This window comes from Solea solea, chromosome 19 (genome assembly GCF_958295425.1).
Source record: "Solea solea chromosome 19, fSolSol10.1, whole genome shotgun sequence".
Lineage (NCBI taxonomy): Eukaryota > Metazoa > Chordata > Actinopteri > Pleuronectiformes > Soleidae > Solea > Solea solea.
Genome location: NC_081152.1, coordinates 17,322,297 through 17,341,172, shown reverse-complemented (window position 1 = coordinate 17,341,172; position 18,876 = coordinate 17,322,297). Strand labels below are relative to the sequence as shown.

The following is an 18,876-nucleotide window of genomic DNA, read 5'->3' as shown; positions in this document are numbered from 1 at the left end:
TTTAATGTAATAAATGTGATTACTTAAAAATAAGTTAAGAAAAAATGTTGAATTACAAGCTAACCCCAAAACAACAGATTTTTGATTTTTAGTCCTCACAAGTAAAAAAATGACTTTTTCATCCTTTATCAAAACGTTTTGATCTGAGCTACATAATATTTACGAACACAAAATTATAAGGAGCAAAAAAACATCAGTGTTATTCACTACGTGGCGAAAAGAGGATTTGATCAATGGTTTTTTTTTTGGTGTCACGCAGAGAGAGAAGGTTTAATGTTTTAATAATACCTCCCACCATATTAAATCTATTAAATCTATCTGACCAGAGAGATGCACTAATGTGATGCATCTGCTGGTGGTTAGTTTGTTAGTGGGATTGTACACATATGTTTCTTTAATTTATTTATTTTAATGAGTGATTAAGTGGGTAAGAATAATAAGCCTCTTATCTGATTATAACACACAAATTGGAATAAAATTTGAATAATAGAGAATGAACGGTAGAGTTGTATCAAAAAGAAAGACTGATATTAAAAGAGAAGTGACATTAAAAGTCTTATTTTTCCCCAAACAATGTAAGAAAACAACGCGTTTGAGCACATTCCTGTAGTAAAGAGGGGGAGCAGTTGCAAGTTTTGACCTGCAGGAGGCAGCACCGACCACAATCAAACAAGACTAAAATTTATCCGACGAAGAAGAAAACAGAGGGGCGGCTGCTGTTGTTGCTAAAGGTTAGCCTCACATTTAAATCTCAATTATTTTAAAATTAATGTGTTGTCATGTTGTTTTTATAGAACGAAACCAGCAGTGTGTTTGAAATAAAAGTGAATTCGCTTCGGTAAGGTTTCATTTTTTCGTTAAAGAGTGAAAATAGCTGCATGTTTAACAGCTTTTTTAAATACAGTTTATCATGTGTAGCTACAGTTTTTACTCGTAACAGCGTTTGAAAAATGTTAAAACGTAAGCTAACATTCAAGCAATGACGGAGCAGAAGCTCGTATAAAACAAGTAACAGCCTTGCATTTCTATTCATTTAATAGTGTCTTAAAATCTACATCACATCTGTAGAATATTTGAAAATAATAAGTGTAATATATTGATATAGTTGTTCACGACTTGCAGTCGGCCTTTAACTAACGGTTGTTTTCATAGTCGTATAGTTTGTAGATTATTTTCTCGATTAATTGATTAGCTGTTTGGTCTCTAAAATGTTGAACAATCTACACGATAATGTTCTCAAATGTCTTGTTTTGACCACAAAACCAAAATAATCCATTAATTTAGTAACTGATTAATATCTGATACTAGTGCTAGTAATACTGATTATTGCAACATACCTAGATTGTTTTCTAAAACCTGACCCTGTTGGTCAACTCTTCACAACAAGATCTCACTATAAAATGTAAAAGGTAGTAGTACTTTTCCTCCTCTGATCACAATTAAAAACTGAATAAATAAAGTATAAATGTCACTATAAAGTGCAGTAAAAAACAACAACATTAAAATAGTGCCATTTATCACTGCACTGATCAGATAAATGTCTGACAGTTTCCTGACTTTGTTGCACTAAGTACAAGTACAGACTGAGTGTGTGTCTGTGTGGGCATTAAGAGCATTAATGTGCCCTCACATTGATAACTACATGACAGAAATCCAAGCATGTCTAAATAAAAGGAGATCACAATCTAAATCATTTACTAATAAAATACAAAAATCTGTGTTCTAGGCAGCAAACTCATAAATACTTGAGACAATCCGGTCAATAATCCCGTCAGTTTGTCCCAATGTAGGTTTGAATAAAGCAGTAATCTGATCAGTTCTGCCATCACTGATGTGAATTATGATTACGAATGTGTGTAATCTCTAAAATTATGGATTTTTTTTTTTTAAACTGAGTGAAGCTCTATTTAAAGTGAACTGTAGTCATACTTTATTTAGAGGTTTAGAAAATCATAATCAGAGACTGAAGTACAGGAAGCTCTAATCCAACCGTGTATATAGAAAGTGTTGAATGTCAATCTGAGACCAATGCTAACATGCTCATATGCTACTGTGTCCCCCAAAAGCCACCAGTCTAAGCTGGGCTCATCTTCACTGCAGCAGCATGGCAGGAAGACGAGCTCTGAAGGCTGTCCTCATTGACCTGAGTGGAACTCTGCACATCGAGGACACAGCGGTTCCTGGAGCACAGGACGCACTGAACAGGTAAGAAACATTTGTCCCAAAACCAGGGACAAGAAACAACAATACCTTGATAAAATCCCAGTATTTCAGGTGTATAATTATTCTTGTCTCATCCTCTCAGGTTACGACAGGCGCCTGTCGCTGTGAAATTTGTCACCAACACGACCAAAGAGAGTAAGAGGCACTTACTGGATCGACTGAGACGTCTCAACTTTGACGTTCAGGTAAAACGCCAGAGTTATTTAACTTTCTCTGCCAAGGATCAGACTCTACTAAGTTTCTTCCGTATCTGGTCCAGATTATGGATTTGGCTGCGAATTAGATTTAACTTGGTTCAGTCCCATTAAACAAGTTCAGATGTTAATAGCTCAGCGACATCCTAACTGATCAGGATGAATTTTGTCATGTTTTTGTAAGATTATAATAGCTAGAAACAGGTTAAGTTTTATACAGATCCAGATGTAATATGTAAAAATGTAAAAACTTAAGGGTGGAGGTCTTAACGTGTGTTTGTCTTTGCGTGTTCTGTCGAATGAACTTCACTCTGCAGGAAAAGGAGATCTTCACATCTCTGAGTGCAGCGAGGAGTCTGTTAGAGCAGAAACAACACAGGCCACTGCTGCTGGTGGATGACAGCGCACTGGAGGACTTCACAGGTACTGGGTTCAAAGTGAAGTGTGTTTGAGAAAAAGAATGGTTAAAGGCTTAACTGTTAATTTTTCCCACCCATTTTCAACTTTTGAAAGTCAGTTATTACCCAAATAAATGAAATCACAGCCCAAACTAGTTTGTTTTAACAAGAGCAAACAAATATTTAATTTAACTGCAGGTTGCTTATTATGTCTCTTTAGATATGACTTGATGATTGAAGTCAAGTTCAAATATTTAACTGATAATTAGATAATCAGTCACTCTGTATCTACAGGTATTGACACGTCAGAACCAAACGCTGTTGTCTTTGGACTCGCTCCCGATCACTTCAACTACCAAACTCTCAACAAGGCTTTCAGGTGAATCACGTGACATTTTTAGACTCCAGTTAAGATGTGGAAACATCACTTATTGTCTCTTAGATAAGATTATTCAGTCTGTTTTAACATCTGTATTTCTCTAACAGAATGATTTTAGACGGCGCTCCTCTCATTGCCATTCATAAGGCCCGTTACTACAAACGTAAAGACGGTTTGGCCCTCGGTCCTGGGCCCTTTGTGACGGGACTGGAGTATGCCGCAGACTGTAAAGCTACTGTGGTGGGAAAACCAGAAAAGACCTTTTTCACACAGGTTAGAAAGTCAGATAAATCTCTAGTATTTGCTAAACCAACTGTAAAGTTTTCCCTCTATTTGTTATTCATTTTTAAAAAGTATTTCTGAATTGGATTCAGAGTTAATTAACTGTTAACTGTTAAATTAAAAACATGTCTTCTCTGGTTGTTTCCTTCAAACAGGCTCTGTCAGATTTAGGCTGTAGTCCAGATGAAGCGGTCATGATAGGAGATGTAAGTATTTTTATTTGTTTTTATTAACAGCGCATTAAAAGGTACAGTGTGTAAAATGTAGCAGCATACAGTATATTGGTGAAGTTCAAGCTGAATAGGTACCAAGTGTTTTGGGGAAACTGTGTAGCATCAAAACTCGAAAGATGATGGTCCAAAATCAGGTGATTTTACACTTGTAAGTAATATGTATTATTATTATTATTTTATCCTCAATGACTACACTTAAGATTTGAAGCAATTATTATTCGATTAATGAATAGTCAATTATTTTGATAATCTGTTGGAGTATTTCCTGATTTCTCAGCTTCTTAAATGTGAATTTTTTTGCTCCAATTATTTATTGCTCCATTGGAGAACATCATCATTTCCAGATTTTGGAAACACCGATTCACAACATTTTCTGACATTTTATGGACCAAACAATTATTCATTAACCGATAGAGTAATCGACAGATTAACCGATTTATGAAAATAATTGTTTTTTGCTCTCTGCATTTAGCCGAAAGACTCATAACGGACTATCCAGTGGTTTAAACAGCATGCAGATCTGAGTATAGTTGTACTAGCAATGTTACATTTTGTGTTTTGTTCGTCTGCAGTGATTTGTGTCTCTTTGATGTTTTCCTACAGGATGCAAGAGATGATGTGAGTGGAGCTCAGAATGTAGGGATGCTGGGTATTCTAGTCAGAACTGGTGAGAATGTTATTTCTTCAGTTTATTTTCCTCCTTTCCCTCATTTAATTTTGTCTCTCTGTCTCAAATGAAACCGAATCTTCTCATCCTCACTGTCATGTGACTAACGTCCTTCCATTTGTCTCTGCCCGTCGTTTTTCCAGGTAAATACAGAGAAGGCGACGAGAATAAAATCAACCCTCCTCCTCACCTGACCTGTGATAGCTTCCCGGCTGCTGTTGAACACATCCTGCAGAAGTTGCTATGAGCGACAAGTAACAGCAGAACATTCCGTTTTCTTTTAAAAAATGCACTGATTTGCACAGAACCAAGACCACACTCTAACCACACACAGTTATCACTGGAGGAAGCGCTAAAAGGATCCTCATCATCCTAAACACCTCATCTTCCTCATCAGCACGTGGTTCATAGAACATACGTGACAGTCTGGGTGTTTTTTTTTCTTGATATGTGTTTTTGTCCATGTTTGTCTGTTCATGAGCAATAAAACTCAAAAAAGTAAACACTGGATTTTTAGGACATTTCCTTGGAGATTTAGATTATGGCCCAGAGCAGCCTTGGCGAATGTTTGCGTTCTCTTGAAGTGTTTTTTTGGTCTTGTTTAGTTTCATTCCTGTGTCAGACAGACTCGTACTCTCTCTCCCACGCTGTGTATTTGTCCATCAGGTTCCGGGCTGAGGGTTTGGTGTGTGTGATGGCGTTTAAGAAGTCCGCTGTGGTCACAGTCTCCAGCTTGATGTCGGGCAGGGCAGTGGTCTCTGTGGACGGACAGGGACAACGAGGTCATGTTTTAAAACGTGCATTTTTATCATAATTTAGCAGCTGTTGGCGTTTGCGTATGTTGTCGTCGTCTCACCGTGCTGATGTGACTCCAGGACATCGAAAATCTTGCGCACTGGCCTCATGGCAGCTTCTTTACACACAAGTTGGATGTCAGAGCCAGAGTAACCCTCCGTATTCTGAAACACAAGAAAAAAACACTTTACTGTAATCTTCTCTACTAAAGGGAAGCTAGTGAAAAAACAAAACAAGCATAATCTCTAAGAATCGTCTGCAACCAAAACTCTGAACAACAAACAACAACAAAGATTACTTAGTACTTAGACTGTATTTTCATAAACAGACTGAAAATAAATTGGAACCCTGAGCCAGGCCGTGGCATATTTAAGATACAAAATATTGTTTTATAATAATAATAATAATAATAATTTAAATATATTTAGATATTATCTATAAATGACAATTTGAAAAATTACTTCTTTTTCTTAAAGGATATTTTATGTTTGCTTGAAACGTAATTACAAAAAAGAATATTAAAGCTACAGTGTGGACGTCTGAGTAACAAAGCAGTGTTGTCTGCAAGAGAATTAAGTTTTTCCTGCAGTACTTAAGTATTAATTTATGTGTTTATCGGTCTTTTTCTAAAGTTACTCATCCAGACTACATCCAAAAAACTTGGAGCTGTATGCTGAAGGAAACAGCAGCAGCTGTGATTGGCACATGCAGGCACGTGGTCGGGCAGTTGTTGGTGTAGTATGTAGTTTTAAACTCCTACTGAGCGTGGGTAAGGTTTTTAGGTGATTCCCAAAGCGGTGGGCTGCGACAGCCCCCTGGTGGCCGTGAAGGTGTACTACAGTAGGTTGTGAGAGATCTATACATCCATCCATTTTCTACCGCTTTATCCTCCACATGAGGGTCGTGGGGGCGCTGTGCCAATCTCGGCTGTAATACGGCGATAGGCGGGGTCACACACTGGACAGATCATAAACAGAAATAAACAACTTTTAAAGCTGTTTTGTGTCACTTGGTTTGGTGTCCGTGTCTGCAGAGAGGCAGAAGAAGCAAACGGTGTGTGTAAAGACTAACTGCTAATAATAACCCTAACCTTTGCCAGGGTTTCATAGTCCAACTCTGTCCGTAGCTCCACTCCTTGTGTGGAGTTCAGTGGAGGCAGCCAGTGAGAGATCATGGCTTGTCGAGCTCCAGATGTGGGAAGACCCACTAGAATCCTCTTCTCTAACCTCCGCAGCATGGCGTGGTCCAGTTCCCTGCAGGAAGAGCACAAACCTGTTCACACAGCAGGTAAACATTTTCCCTAAAATGCCATTATTCCCCTTTATTTTTTAACAAACTACAGTCAATTATAAAAATTTAAGTTCCTGTTCTAGGATGCAAGAAAAGTGTCATTATTATCACCAACTTGCTTCTTCGTGCAATTTATTTTTAATGTTGATTCTCAGTGGCTTCAAATTGGATGTTTAAGATGATAATGACATCTATTACTGTTTCACCAAATGTGTGCAAAGATGGGGACATAAATCAGTAGGAAGTTTAAAAACAAGTTTTTCTTTCTTCACTAATATGTTGACAGCACAGATCTATAAAAGAGCAGAACAATTTGGGCAAAAAAAATCTAATTCTGGTTGGGGTTTTTGACATATTTTGTGATTTTATTAAGTCAAGCCTGAGCTCAATGTTCACTGTGTTATAGATTTAGCACAAGATGGAGCCAATGTTAAAATGAATATGCTGTATTTGTTTTATTGGAAAAGAACTTGATAGAAGTGAAGTCTTTGGTGATTTTATGTGCAAATTATAAATTATTAGGTACGTATTTACCACGGCAGGTTGGAGGCAGCCAGAACAAACACCAGGTCCTCTGATTTCACCAGTCCGTCCATCTGCACCAGCAGCTCAGTCTTCATCCTGTAGCTACTCTCGTGTTCTTTTCTGAAAGAAACAAGAATCAGTCCACTCGTACATCAACTGCACATGAATAATTTAAAGCTCTTTACAGTGACACGAGCACAGGGTAACGATGGGGTCAGAAACACTTTTAGTACAGTACAGTACGCCCAAACCTTCAGCCACAGCTACATTTAGCGCACTTTGTGGTCAAAGCTCACCCCATGCCGGCTCCTCTCTGGCCTATCACTGACTCCAGCTCGTCCAGGAAGATGGTGGATGGGGCGTGGTATCTGGCCAGCAGAAACAAGACCTGTACAGAAGGATGCACAAAGTATGTTACATGACATTGTATTAATATCATTATTATTATTATTTATTAATATACTTTTGTCTCACCTACCCTGACCAGTTTCTCAGAGTCTCCCCTCCACTTGCTGACGATGCTTGAGGCAGAGATGTTGAAGAAGGTCGTCTTGCACTCAGTGGCCACAGCCTTGGCCAGCAGGGTCTTACCTGTACCTGTGTGTGTATGAACCACATGTTTACAATTCTACTTTTCAACCACAAATTAATGGTACATTATGAAAGAAATATAGTGTATTAAGCCATGATACTTCATCAGAGATTCAGAAAACATGTTAAATTGATATACTGGCTTCACAGACAACAGTGGTTCCGGCAATTTATTCTGAACCCGCTGCCTTTTTTTTTTTTACTTGGAGTTTTTGTTGTGGTCGCCTTATAACGCAGCTCATAGCACTTTGACTCTCAAGTTGCCACAAGAGTTAGTCAAACTCAGCTAATTTGCTGCTCTGCCTCACGTGACCGAATCCAAAGTGCCTCACTGTTCCTCGGAAAAAAAGGTCTTAACATTTTTGAACGCGAGTTTAAAAAATGAAGATGACTCTGCTACTTTGACTGTTAATTGTCTCATTTGTTTCACATTAGAGTACTGCTCAGATTCTTCTCTGTGGACATGTTGATATTCTGTTTGTATTTACAAAATACTGTTTGCAAAATAACTTGCGCCCCCCCCCCCCAAATCAATTTCATGCAGCCCGCTACATATGAGTTATTTCTGTAAATTGATAGACTCATTTTGCGTCATTAATATGTTCGTATTGTGAACTATTTATCGTTCCACATCAAAACAAACACTTTAATTTGAAATTTTGAAATTCTGTGAAATTATTTTTTTGCCCCTTACTGACCAAACGAGACACTCAGTGGCCCCCAGGTCATTTCAGGTTGAGACGCCTGATGTAGAGCGCTGTTTTCGAGTGGTATTGCTAACGGTGGCTAATCTGAGATACGTTTGGTTCCATGTTTTCTCTGAGTTCTCAAATAGAACGCAGTCAACTCGGAGGTGATGCCTCTCCCAGGTCCGACTTCCGTTGTAAATGAAACGCACCATAATTGAAGCTCCTTGTTTCAAGGAACAAGGAGCTTGGTTATGATTGAAATGCTAAGACAACAACAATAACATGTTTTCTCTCTATCAGAGACCCTGACAAAGCCATACAGCACTGGAGGTCTTACCTGGGGGGCCGTAGAGCAGCAGGCCCTTCCACGGAGAGCGGATGCCTGTAAACAGCTGAGGATACTGTAAAGACAGAGTGAGGAAAAAAGTGTCAAAAATGTGCAAATAATACAGAAAAAAAGGGAAATAATAATAAAGTGAAAAGAAAAACTAAACAAATGTCAGAATGAAAGGAATTTATTGAACTCGTTATCACCTTTTCGGCAGCGTGACATACATTTCTGTGTTCTTGCTGAGCTGTGTGCAAAGCAACCTGATTTACCTAATGTAGAGCTCGCTGAGTCAGTGCTGCAAATACCACACGCCACAAATCAAGAGTGAATTTTTTTTTAGGAGGGCCCCCCGACTCAAAAAGGCCAAACTGACCTTATATCGCAGGGAATGAATAATAATGGAGATAGGAGGAGGTGGAGGGGACGGTGTTATTCAATAAAAGGCTGCGGTGGAATAGGAGATAGACACATCAGTCCTCATCTCTGTGTGTAAATGTCAACAGGATGCAGACGTCCTGATTTGTTGTCATCATGAGAAAGGTCTGAGTGATGATAATAGATGTGTATGTATGTATTTTACCCGTGTGTTGCTCATGTGTTTGCCTTTTAATTGCACGTGAATCATCTTTATATGCAGATGCACAATTATTGTTTTAAACGCCGGTTTGTGAACTATAATGTGAATTTTTCATGGCATTTCACGTGCGCTCCGCTTGCCGTCTATCCATCTGTGTATGTGTGCGTCGCCACATTATCCCAGATATAGATTTAATGTCAGCCTAACAAACTGGCCTGACCCCGTCGCCCTCCTTCTCTTTAAGCCCTTTAAAGGAGATGTATTCAGAATCGAAGATGGGTGACCGGCGCTGAAATACCAACGTGCTCGGGCAGCGGGCCGCACCTTAATGGGATAGACGACGGCCTCTTTGACTAATCGCTTGGCATCCTCCAGGCCGATGATGTCCTTCCAGTGCACGTTGGGGCTGTGCAAATAGATGTCCTTTAGGGGTAAGGACACACACACAGACACACACACAGAGTGAGGGATGTATGTGGGAGATATCAGATACACACACACACTCTCCTTGTGCATTTAGGCTTAAATAGGTGTCCTTTAGAATGAAACATCAGATAAGGGAAATAGATTGAGCCTTGATGGGCCTTCATTAATACAACAGATCAATTCATTCCCAACAAAGCTTTTACTGCTCTCTAGTGGACATATTAGGGATCACAGATATCATTTAAAGGATATTTTCTGAAATGTTGGCATCTAAGCTATGTGAAAATCAACTCATCTATGTATTCGTGTTTGAGTTTGAGCATCTAATAATGTAAGGTTTATGCCACAGCCACCCCAAATTAACAGCAATGGTAATGATTAAAATAATTTTTTATGTTTCTGTAATGATTAATACACCAGTATGTAGAAGCTATTTAACCGCTGATATTTTTAATGCTAAAATATAAGTATTATTGTTATACATTAATTTTCTAATTAACTATTTTACAAACAAGAACCAGAATTCATTATTTATTGATTCAAGATATAAAATTATAGTTATTTACTTGCATTCCTGAACAGAAAAATTATTTTGCCAACTCAAATTTGGGTATAAAAAGGTGAATTTAGTTTGCCAACTAAATAATAATGTTTTCTTGTCTGGTAAATTGGTTAAGCACTGTATATGTTTGTGTTTGAGCATTTATGTGTTCCTGTGTTTACAACAGAGAATTTAAGTGTGTGTTTGTGTGTGTGTCGTACCCTGCTGATGATTGCGGCCAGTTCCGCCATCTCACCGTCCATGGCGGATAAGCCACTGAGGGGCTTCAGCAGACGTTCCTGAACCTGAGATCAATACAAGTATGTTATGCCGTTTAGAAAAAATGTCATGTTTTAAAAGTTTACCCTTAGAAAATGCTATTTTTGTAATTTTTAAGTGAATATACTGTGTACATAAGAACAAAGTGGACACAGTTTCAGTTTGTCATTCAGAATAAATGTGTAGTTTTCATTCTTGACAGATTTGAAGCCCAAAACCCAGTAATTCCCACTACAATAAAGTCTGTGTATTTTATAAATAATACCATGTTGACCTCCCCCGTTGGTCCAGTTTTGATGGAGGTAACGTTGAGACCAAAGTCTGACATTTCTGGAGGAGCAGATGAGACATTTTCCTGGAAAATGAAAAACAGTTCAATTAAATGAATATAATGGACTTAAATATGCTTTATGACGTGTTTAATGCTGTATATGCTGTACATACACTGATTGCAGTCTTTTTGGATCCACTTCCAGACTGCGAGCTTTGGGGTGCGTTGATTTTGGGAAGACGCCTCAAGGCTGAGCAGGGACTCCTGAGGGACAAAGAGACGCAAAGGACATCCATCAATGGAGGAAACCAGGTGAGGGATTATTGGAAATTGTTTGAAGTGGCTCACATGTATTGCACTTGCTAAAACATCACAACTTGTAATGTTGTGTTGAAAATGTAATTGTAGACACTTTGAGACAGTGTATGACTTTAATATGTTGGACGTGAGATAACAATCTTACCGTTTCACTCCACCACTTCTGGATCTGTCTTGACCGTGACCATAAAAAAACCCAAATACAACAGAAAATATTTCACAATGAGCAGACATAAACATCAATCTGATACATTAATGACAGAATTTTGTGTGTGTGCATATCTTTGGTGGACTAAAAAAACCTCTGACAATCCATAATAAGTGAGGACATTCAGGGGAAAGATATACAGTATTTGCTGATCCTCACAACTTTTAAGGGTCTTTTTCAGGGTTAAAACTGGGTTTTAGGATTAGAATTAGGTTTATGCTGGCATTAGGGTGTGGCATTTAGGATTATTCATTATGTCAGTGAGTGTCCTTACCAATAATTTGGTGTACAAATGTGTATGTGTACTTGTATTTGTCACCTCTTTAGGACTTTTTCTGGCATAAACACTAACCTTGACAGGACCAGTCGTCCTCAGGGAGACCAAAACCTGGTTCTAATGAAGCAGAATCTCATTTCTGAGGAACTGGTTAAGTTTAGGGCTAAGATTTTGACTTGTGATTAAGTTAGGGTTAGGCATTAATTGGTTATGGTTAAGGTAAGGGATTGTTTAGGATGTCCATATGAATGGATGTGTGACAGGAAGCTGCTGTTATGATGTAATAAAGTAAACTAAATTACACCAACTGTGTATGTTGCTCAGTGTCTGAGTGGTGGTCACGTACCTGGTTCCAGTGTTTTTCTGATAAGCTTGGGATATTTCTGGAATTTGACGTACTGATAGCTCTCAAACTCCATCAGCACCATCTCCAGGTCGATGTTGTCGCAGACATCAAACTTCCTGAGACTCCCACTCGTCTCCTGGTCCAAGACTGCTGCTGTGTCCATGTAGCTGGTCCACACACATACACACAGGCACACAATTTCAAAGATCAAACAGTTACACAACTAAATGGTTCTGCTCTTTCTTATGATGTGAGTGAACGTGATTTACGTTTTCATTTTATATGGATACTGGGTGTATCCATACTCGTGTTATTTAACCTGTCACTAAAGCATTTACTGTGAAAACACCACAAAGTCTCCACCTCACTCATCATCAAGTAGACACACTTTATTTTTAGCTTTTATTTTACCAGAACAGAAGGCAGAGAAAACTCTTGTTTGAGGGTAAACTGGCCGTAAACTAACCCTCACCGTAACGAAATTATACAACAGAATTATTTCAGAGAATATTTAAAATCAACAAAGCCAACATACATACTGACCCTTGTCCCAGCAGGTGGTGGTGAATGAGGATGAGGAGACTCTTCTTCCTCATCTCAGTCTTTACATCATCCTGTTGACGACAGTGGAAAACACAAGGTTTTTACTTGTACTTCACTACAATGTCATTAAAGTAATAGTACTTCTGAGTACATTTAAGACCTGTTTACTCACGTAAAATACAATCAAGGTCATTGCACTTTTACGAGCAGGTTTTAAAAAGAAAGTAAAGTAGTAGGACTTTAACTTAAATGTAGTTTTAGACATGTTTTAGTTGTAATTTAGTAAAATATCAAAGTAATTGTACTTTTACTTAGTATATTTACTGGAAAATTGTAATCCCCTTTCCACCCCGCGTGACAAATTGTCAAGGGGAGCAACGTTTTTAGCCACTAGAGGGCGACAAATTGCCGCAAATATCTTGGTATCTAGGCAACTACGAAACGCCGATGACTTTCCGTATCCTTAGCCTAGTTAGCTTAACTGCTAACCGCTAACTGCTCCGTTGCAGTGATTTAGCTGTCGTTTGCTACACTATTATATCTATAACACAGTGACGTCATGGCTCAGGTGACATTTTATGACCTGTGTGCTGCTGTGACTTAAAAAAATAAACAACTTTCTAGATATAAATCATTATTCTCTCACCGCCTCCCGGACTTGATTAGCGATTTTCATGGACTGATATGACAACTCCATCATGATGTTGGAAGGTTCGAGAGGCGGCGAGTCCTCCTCTTCCTCTTCTTCCCCTTTTTCTTCTTCTTTTATTGTTTTTCTACGGTGATTTGCATGCACAGTGTTGCATTGTTGCTTCCTTCTTCTCCTTTTTATGTCATGCCATGACTTCAAAGTCAAACAAGTCTCTTTAGTTCGGGTCCGGGTCCTCTGGTTGCCATGGTTACACCCAGTAAACAGATATGCCGTTTTTCTTCTTCTTCTTCTAATGAGGTGTTTTGACGTCTTGCAATCACATGTATCACTGCCGCCTACTGGATTGGAGGATAATAGGGAATTCACATCCCACTGATATTTAAAAAATATATTCATTTACAAATATAAAAATGCCCATATTTAGTTGGGAATGCAGAGTCAGCGATTGTTTTCCTGTTTCTGCTGTTTTTGTTTTTATTTACTTATTTGTTTGTTTTTGAGTCATTATCTCCTATATTTTTCAGCTGATTTCAACTGAATTGTTCAGTTTGTGACACTAGAGAGCAGTAACTATCTTTGCTGCGAGTGAACTGAGTTTTCTTATGTTATGTGACTTTTCAGACATGGAACCATGTTTGTTTCCACCCTGTGTAACATATTCTAATTACATCCTTGATTGTTTGTGTCTCTTTGTGTGTGTGTTCAATTATAAAGTCCCAGCATGTGGCGGGAGGCCATTATCACCCTGGAAGAAGTGAGGAGATTAGTCAACAAGGCCGTCGTCGCTCCCATTAAGGTGCGTCTGCCACACGGGCAGCTTGGTATTTCAGCACCGGTCACCTATCTTCGATTCTGAATACATCTCCTTTAAAGAGCTTAAAGAGAAGGGGAGCAGTGAGGTCAGGCCACTTTGTTAGACTGACATTAAATCTATATCTGGGATAATGTGGCGATGCACACATACACAGATGGATAGACGGGCAGGGACATCACCGTGTGTGTGTGTGTGTGTATACATGAGCAGTGGTTTGTGTATGCATGATTATAAAATACATACACTTTCTCTCATCACCCAGACCTTTTCAGAATACACATTGTTTGTATCTGTGTTGACATTTACTTTCATTGAATAACCTCCACCTCCTCCTCACTGACTCACACCTCATCCAAGCTTTACACAAAAACTCCATGCGTCGCATGTTCAATTCTGTGAGCTTACTGACCTTTTGTTTACCTCGTAAAAAATGACCCGCATTTGTTGTAGTTGTTGTTTGTTTAGCAGAGCAAGAGTAATCATGAACGTCTTGCTGGGATTGTTTTGCAGAGTAGTATTTGCACCTGTAGAAATGAAGCGGGTGCCAGTTATAAGTGGGCCACAGGGTGCAGTGTGTGTGTGGGTTTTCTCCAGGTTCTCTAGTTTCCTCCCACAGTCCAAAAACATGCAGAGGTTTATTGGACGCTCTAATTTGACCATAGGTTTGAACAGGACAGTGAATGGCTGTTCCTCTCTTTGTTTGCCCTGCATTTAGTCTTGTATAATAGTGTAAAGTATCTTACCAGAAAATGACTTTGGTAGAAGATGAAGTCACCTTTTTTATAATACTTCTTACTTAAAAGTCTTAAAAGTGTTAGTGTAAAGCAGCTCATCAAGACTATTACTAGCACTATATAAATACAGACCATAATACCAACTCTTCTGCTGATTTTATTTGGTAGTAACAAGTAACAAAGACAGTTAGAGGAAATGTAGTGGAGTTAAAGTAAAAGTTGCTAGAAATAAATATAACAAAGTACAGATATGTGACTTTTGTACCTAAATACAGTAACAAAGTATTTGTACACAACCCTCATGTGGAGGATAAAGCTGTATAAAATGAAAGAGTGAACATCAGCTGACCTCTCAATGCCAATAACTGACAATAAATGGTCAGTACTGTTGGCCAGTTCTTTCATATCGATCTTGATCAACAGACTTTTATCATTTTCCATCAGAAATATTTATTTCTTCCAGCACAGTTTCCATCGTTAACTTACAGTAAATTGCACATCTGCTTGTCAGCTTTAAGGTACACTGAGGTTTTTATGTCCAGCACTTTTTCTGTTTTGTCCACAGTCCATCTGAGAACACACCAAGCAGTCGCTGCTGTAATTAAGTTGGATATTTTTGGGGTCATTTATGTATATTCTCAATCCCATGGAAACCTCTTTATCAGAAAGGGTGGAGATTGAGCAGCTAATTCCCCATTTATGATCAGTTATAAAGTATATTTGGTACATATACTACAACATATAGTACAAACAGGTCAGTGATGATCAGGAAATGGTCTTAATGAAGCTTGATACAAACACGTTCTTAATTTACAGAGAATTAACAAGCACATAAAAAGGAAATAGATATTTACTAAGAAAATAGTGGTTTTGTACTATATAAATATTGCATTTGATTTATGAGCCAAATTAAGGTTTGTCTACCGTACATTTGGGCAAGTGGTTGCAAGGTTCTGAAGACCTCACAGAATGTTTAGGCAGTTTGTGCTCTCAGAGGAATGCTGACTCTTCTGGTAAGTAAGTACATTAGTGTGATGTAAAGGCGTAAATGAGGGGAAAGCACTTTGATGATGATAATGGTATCAATGGTGTTGAAGCTAATTTGGATTGTCTAGAAATTGTAGTACATTTTTTAAAACTAAACTTGCAAGTATCCAGCACAGATGTGTGCATCATCCTGGATAGAACAGCATCCCAAAGTAAACCTTTGATGTTACTGTCCATATGTAGATCTCTGAGCCTTAAAAAAAGGGTGCCTCAGAAAACTCCAGCTTCTGTAAGTAGTGTACCTGCCTCCAGCAGCATTCCCTTCACGTAGACTCGTACAGTGTAGAACATTGTGACAAAGTCCTGGGTGCTGAACAGAGTGTCAGCCAGAGCGAATCCTAGCGTGGACGGGATGAAACCTCGGCCATATTCCACCATCCACGTCCCTGCGGTCCACTGCACTGACGTGGCCTCGCCTGCAGTGTGAACGATAGTGTCACCTGTGGGACACGAGATGTAACATTAAGGGAAAAGAAAGGACAACACTCCATGTTTCCGGGGCTGGGTATGGATCTTCAATATTGTTGTATCAACTGAAATTAAGGCTACTTTTGTGAGTTTGGGAGTAGGTATCGAACCTCATTTCTTTTGTGCTACTGACAGAACTTTGTTAAAATGGAAACTTTGAATGAAAAATAAGTGCCCAAGTCCAGACACTGATATTGTTGCTGCATCAAGCATTTTCAATCAATAGCAAGTCTTTCTTGTTTCTGTCATTAAGATGCATTTATCCTAATATTTATTATTTAATAGACCAATATTCAGATAGAAATTAATATGTTAATACGTTACCAGGATAGTATATTTCACTCTTTGTCGTGCCCTCCTTCCACTGTCTGAAAGTGCCGGAGATGATGGTGTCAGAAATCTCGGCCCAGTAACGACCTGCGAGAAACAAGGAGTGGACAGTGAGTAAAACAAGTTTTTGATCATTCTTGTCATGAAAATGACCTATACAGCCCATTTGTTTTTCCCTTGAATGTATGGCACAACAAAACCTCCCCCGACCTTTGACCCCCTCACTCCTCACCCGAGTGTCCTCCTGTGTCCACTGCAGTACCAAACAGCAGCACGTACTCTGTGAGCGAAGCGTGGAGCAGACACATGGAGCCCATCCAGCCTCCAGCATTCACAAACACCCACTGCAGGTCCTCGTCAGGCAGGATATGGCCCGGATACCTGTGTCATTCACACTCAGTTATCCCATCTTTTTTAAAAACACAAAGCATCAACTACAAACACTCATATAATCCACTAAAAAAAACATATTCACTGCCTCAGGGAGCATGAGGTTTAATTATCTCCACTCCCTGACCACAGATCTCATTGGCTTATTTGTATTTTCCATACTTAGATCATAGCTTCATAAAACTGGGAGCAAAGAAGGGATTAAAGTTGCACCACCAGTTTGAAAAGTAAGTTGTAGTTACTTAACTTTGAAAGGCCTTACAATAATAACAAAGTTCACCCTGGATCTGTTAGATTAACAGAGAAACACACCACCTCTTTTGATTTAATCTTCTTTCCTAATCCCTGTGATAGACATTATTAAGTAACATCTTAATGATACTTAACTTATCATTGACATAATCAAAAGTAATCTTGAGGAAAGTGGAAAAAGTGAGGGCACTAAAACAAAATATCCAGTCAAGATTTTTCTGACAGACGTGTTGACTGATTTAATTTCACTATTTAATTCAAGCTTGAGCGTTACCACGAGTTACCGTCAAAATATTAACTTCTATAATGTCATGCAAGAATGAGAACCTAAAGGTGACATTACTCTTCTTAAATTAGCCTGAAACATCTGCAGTCTTTATAATTTGCCGTTTTTATTTTTGATTTATGCTCAAAACAAGGCCCTGCTGCAAATCTGCAAGTGGTTTCAAATGTATGAACATGACAGAACATGATTAAAGACACAGGCTGAAAGACGGGTTCAGTAACTATAATGGAAAAAAACAAGTGACAAGTTCAAAGTGTGTATTTTAAATGTGAAAGCAAATAAAAACAAAATACAGAAGACCTGGGTTTGCAACCAGGTTGGAACAAGGGCCTTTCTGCCTGCAAGTTTTGCGTGTGTGTGTGTGTGTGGGTTTTCCCCAGGTTCACCGGTTTCCTCCCACAGTCCAAAAACATGCAGATTTGGGGATTAAGCAAATTGGACAAACTAAATTGACCATGGGTGTGAGAGTGGATGGATGTTTGTCTCTATTTGGTCCAGGGTGTACCCCGCCTTTTGCCCTATGTCAGCTGGGATTGCCCCCCTGTGACCCTCATGTGGAGGATGAAGCGGTATAAGATTAATGAGTGAACAGCACATAAACTATCCTGCTCAGAGTTGTTATCATTACATCAGCTCAAACACCAGTACCTTTTGACCTTTGTGCAGCCTTTTTTTTTTGCATCTTTTATACCTTAGATGAAGCAGGTTGAAATACACAAATCAGTTGATGCATAATAAAGGTAATAAAGATAAAGGTTATGAGTGAAAGGAGATATAAATAGCCACCTCTTCCTGAGCTCCACCACCACTTTGGAGAAGGCCTGCTCATGGTCCTGTCCTGAGGAGCACACATGTTTACAGTCACTGAAGAGGTCAGGGAGGGAAACTGTTCTTTACCATGCGAGTGACGTGCAGCTCTCAATTTGTACACATAAACCAACAACAACCAGGCTCACCTGCATACTGTTTGGCCAACTTCGCGACGTCGTCTTTGTTGAAAACGTACTGCTTGGTGGCCATCCAATGCTGCAGCAGCAGTGCGACCACGACGGCGACTGAGGCGAACACGAACAGTTTAAAAATGCTTTTTAACACAGACATGACTGAGACGGCGCGTACAGACAGTGGAACAGACGCAGCAGGTTTAACTACATGTGAAAACACACCATCAGCTCAGGAGGCGTGGAATCAGCCTGACAGGCTCTTCCTGCTTGGTTCTGGGCGGGGCGTCGCTGCTGCACCAATCAGCAGCCGAGTTCTGTGCACAAGCAGCGGTAACTCTCGGGTTGCCAGCATTCTGTAAAATCCCCCGTTTTCTGATTTTTAAAAATCGCTTTTAATTTTACATTATAAATACGTCACAACGGATATTTCTAATATACATCTAAAAAAAATATTTTCTTTGCTATCATGACTTGTGGTGGCGTTTGCGCAAAGTGTTTCTGGATATTTGTAGGATTCTCCGCACGTAACTTCGTCCCAAACAGCATGTCCCCCCCCCCCCCCCCCCCCCCGCTTGT

The 18,876-nt window shown here is 39.1% G+C and overlaps 3 protein-coding genes across 5 annotated transcripts; 1 reads left to right on the top strand and 2 right to left on the bottom strand.

Annotated features, from left to right (window-relative positions):
• The first annotated feature begins 661 nt into the window (after positions 1 to 661).
• hdhd2 (haloacid dehalogenase-like hydrolase domain containing 2) lies at positions 662 to 4,884 on the top strand. 2 transcript variants are annotated; one of them, XM_058618204.1, is made up of 9 exons: positions 662 to 731; positions 2,067 to 2,205; positions 2,306 to 2,408; positions 2,735 to 2,840; positions 3,110 to 3,194; positions 3,302 to 3,467; positions 3,632 to 3,682; positions 4,313 to 4,376; positions 4,520 to 4,884. In XM_058618204.1, exons 2-9 carry the CDS (start codon positions 2,105 to 2,107, stop codon positions 4,621 to 4,623), a joined length of 780 nt encoding a protein of 259 aa, XP_058474187.1. In that variant the 5' UTR covers positions 662 to 731; positions 2,067 to 2,104; the 3' UTR covers positions 4,624 to 4,884. The 2 variants fall into 2 exon arrangements, with proteins under 2 accessions (XP_058474187.1, XP_058474188.1); XM_058618205.1 differs by having other exon boundaries at positions 704 to 838.
• A 95-nt stretch (positions 4,885 to 4,979) lies between these two features.
• Positions 4,980 to 13,356, bottom strand: katnal2 (katanin p60 subunit A-like 2). 2 transcript variants are annotated; one of them, XM_058618202.1, is made up of 15 exons: positions 13,030 to 13,356; positions 12,384 to 12,454; positions 11,841 to 12,007; positions 11,155 to 11,182; positions 10,865 to 10,955; positions 10,686 to 10,775; positions 10,363 to 10,446; positions 9,499 to 9,597; positions 8,604 to 8,667; positions 7,465 to 7,583; positions 7,283 to 7,374; positions 6,996 to 7,106; positions 6,262 to 6,424; positions 5,233 to 5,335; positions 4,980 to 5,134 (listed from the first exon to the last, which is right to left on the bottom strand). In XM_058618202.1, exons 1-15 carry the CDS (start codon positions 13,081 to 13,083, stop codon positions 4,995 to 4,997), a joined length of 1,476 nt encoding a protein of 491 aa, XP_058474185.1. In that variant the 5' UTR covers positions 13,084 to 13,356; the 3' UTR covers positions 4,980 to 4,994. The 2 variants fall into 2 exon arrangements, with proteins under 2 accessions (XP_058474185.1, XP_058474186.1); XM_058618203.1 differs by having other exon boundaries at positions 12,376 to 12,454; positions 13,030 to 13,080.
• A 1,371-nt stretch (positions 13,357 to 14,727) lies between these two features.
• On the bottom strand, positions 14,728 to 18,553 carry sigmar1 (sigma non-opioid intracellular receptor 1). The gene is made up of 5 exons (XM_058616509.1): positions 18,313 to 18,553; positions 18,143 to 18,194; positions 16,661 to 16,809; positions 16,423 to 16,515; positions 14,728 to 16,070 (listed from the first exon to the last, which is right to left on the bottom strand). The coding sequence occupies exons 1-5, from the start codon at positions 18,455 to 18,457 to the stop codon at positions 15,841 to 15,843; spliced, it is 669 nt and encodes a 222-aa protein (XP_058472492.1). The 5' UTR covers positions 18,458 to 18,553; the 3' UTR covers positions 14,728 to 15,840.
• Between the last annotated feature and the right edge of the window lie 323 nt (positions 18,554 to 18,876).

Bases quoted from the DNA above. Each gene is read 5' to 3' on its own strand.
- hdhd2 (XM_058618204.1), top strand. From the start codon at position 2,105: ATGGCAGGAAGACGAGCTCTGAAGGCTGTCCTCATTGACCTGAGTGGA. The intron at 2,409-2,734 runs GTAAAACGCCAG...TTCACTCTGCAG, and splicing joins GTCTCAACTTTGACGTTCAG to GAAAAGGAGATCTTCACATC. The intron at 3,683-4,312 runs GTAAGTATTTTT...GTTTTCCTACAG, and splicing joins AAGCGGTCATGATAGGAGAT to GATGCAAGAGATGATGTGAG.
- katnal2 (XM_058618202.1), bottom strand. From the start codon at position 13,083: ATGATGGAGTTGTCATATCAGTCCATGAAAATCGCTAATCAAGTCCGG. The intron at 12,455-13,029 runs GTGAGAGAATAA...TGTCGTCAACAG, and splicing joins CTAATCAAGTCCGGGAGGCG to GATGATGTAAAGACTGAGAT. The intron at 7,107-7,282 runs GTGAGCTTTGAC...TGTTTCTTTCAG, and splicing joins CAGAGAGGAGCCGGCATGGG to AAAAGAACACGAGAGTAGCT.
- sigmar1 (XM_058616509.1), bottom strand. From the start codon at position 18,457: ATGTCTGTGTTAAAAAGCATTTTTAAACTGTTCGTGTTCGCCTCAGTC. The intron at 18,195-18,312 runs GTGAGCCTGGTT...TGTGCTCCTCAG, and splicing joins GTTGGCCAAACAGTATGCAG to GACAGGACCATGAGCAGGCC. The intron at 16,071-16,422 runs GTAACGTATTAA...CGTGTCCCACAG, and splicing joins GAGTGAAATATACTATCCTG to GTGACACTATCGTTCACACT.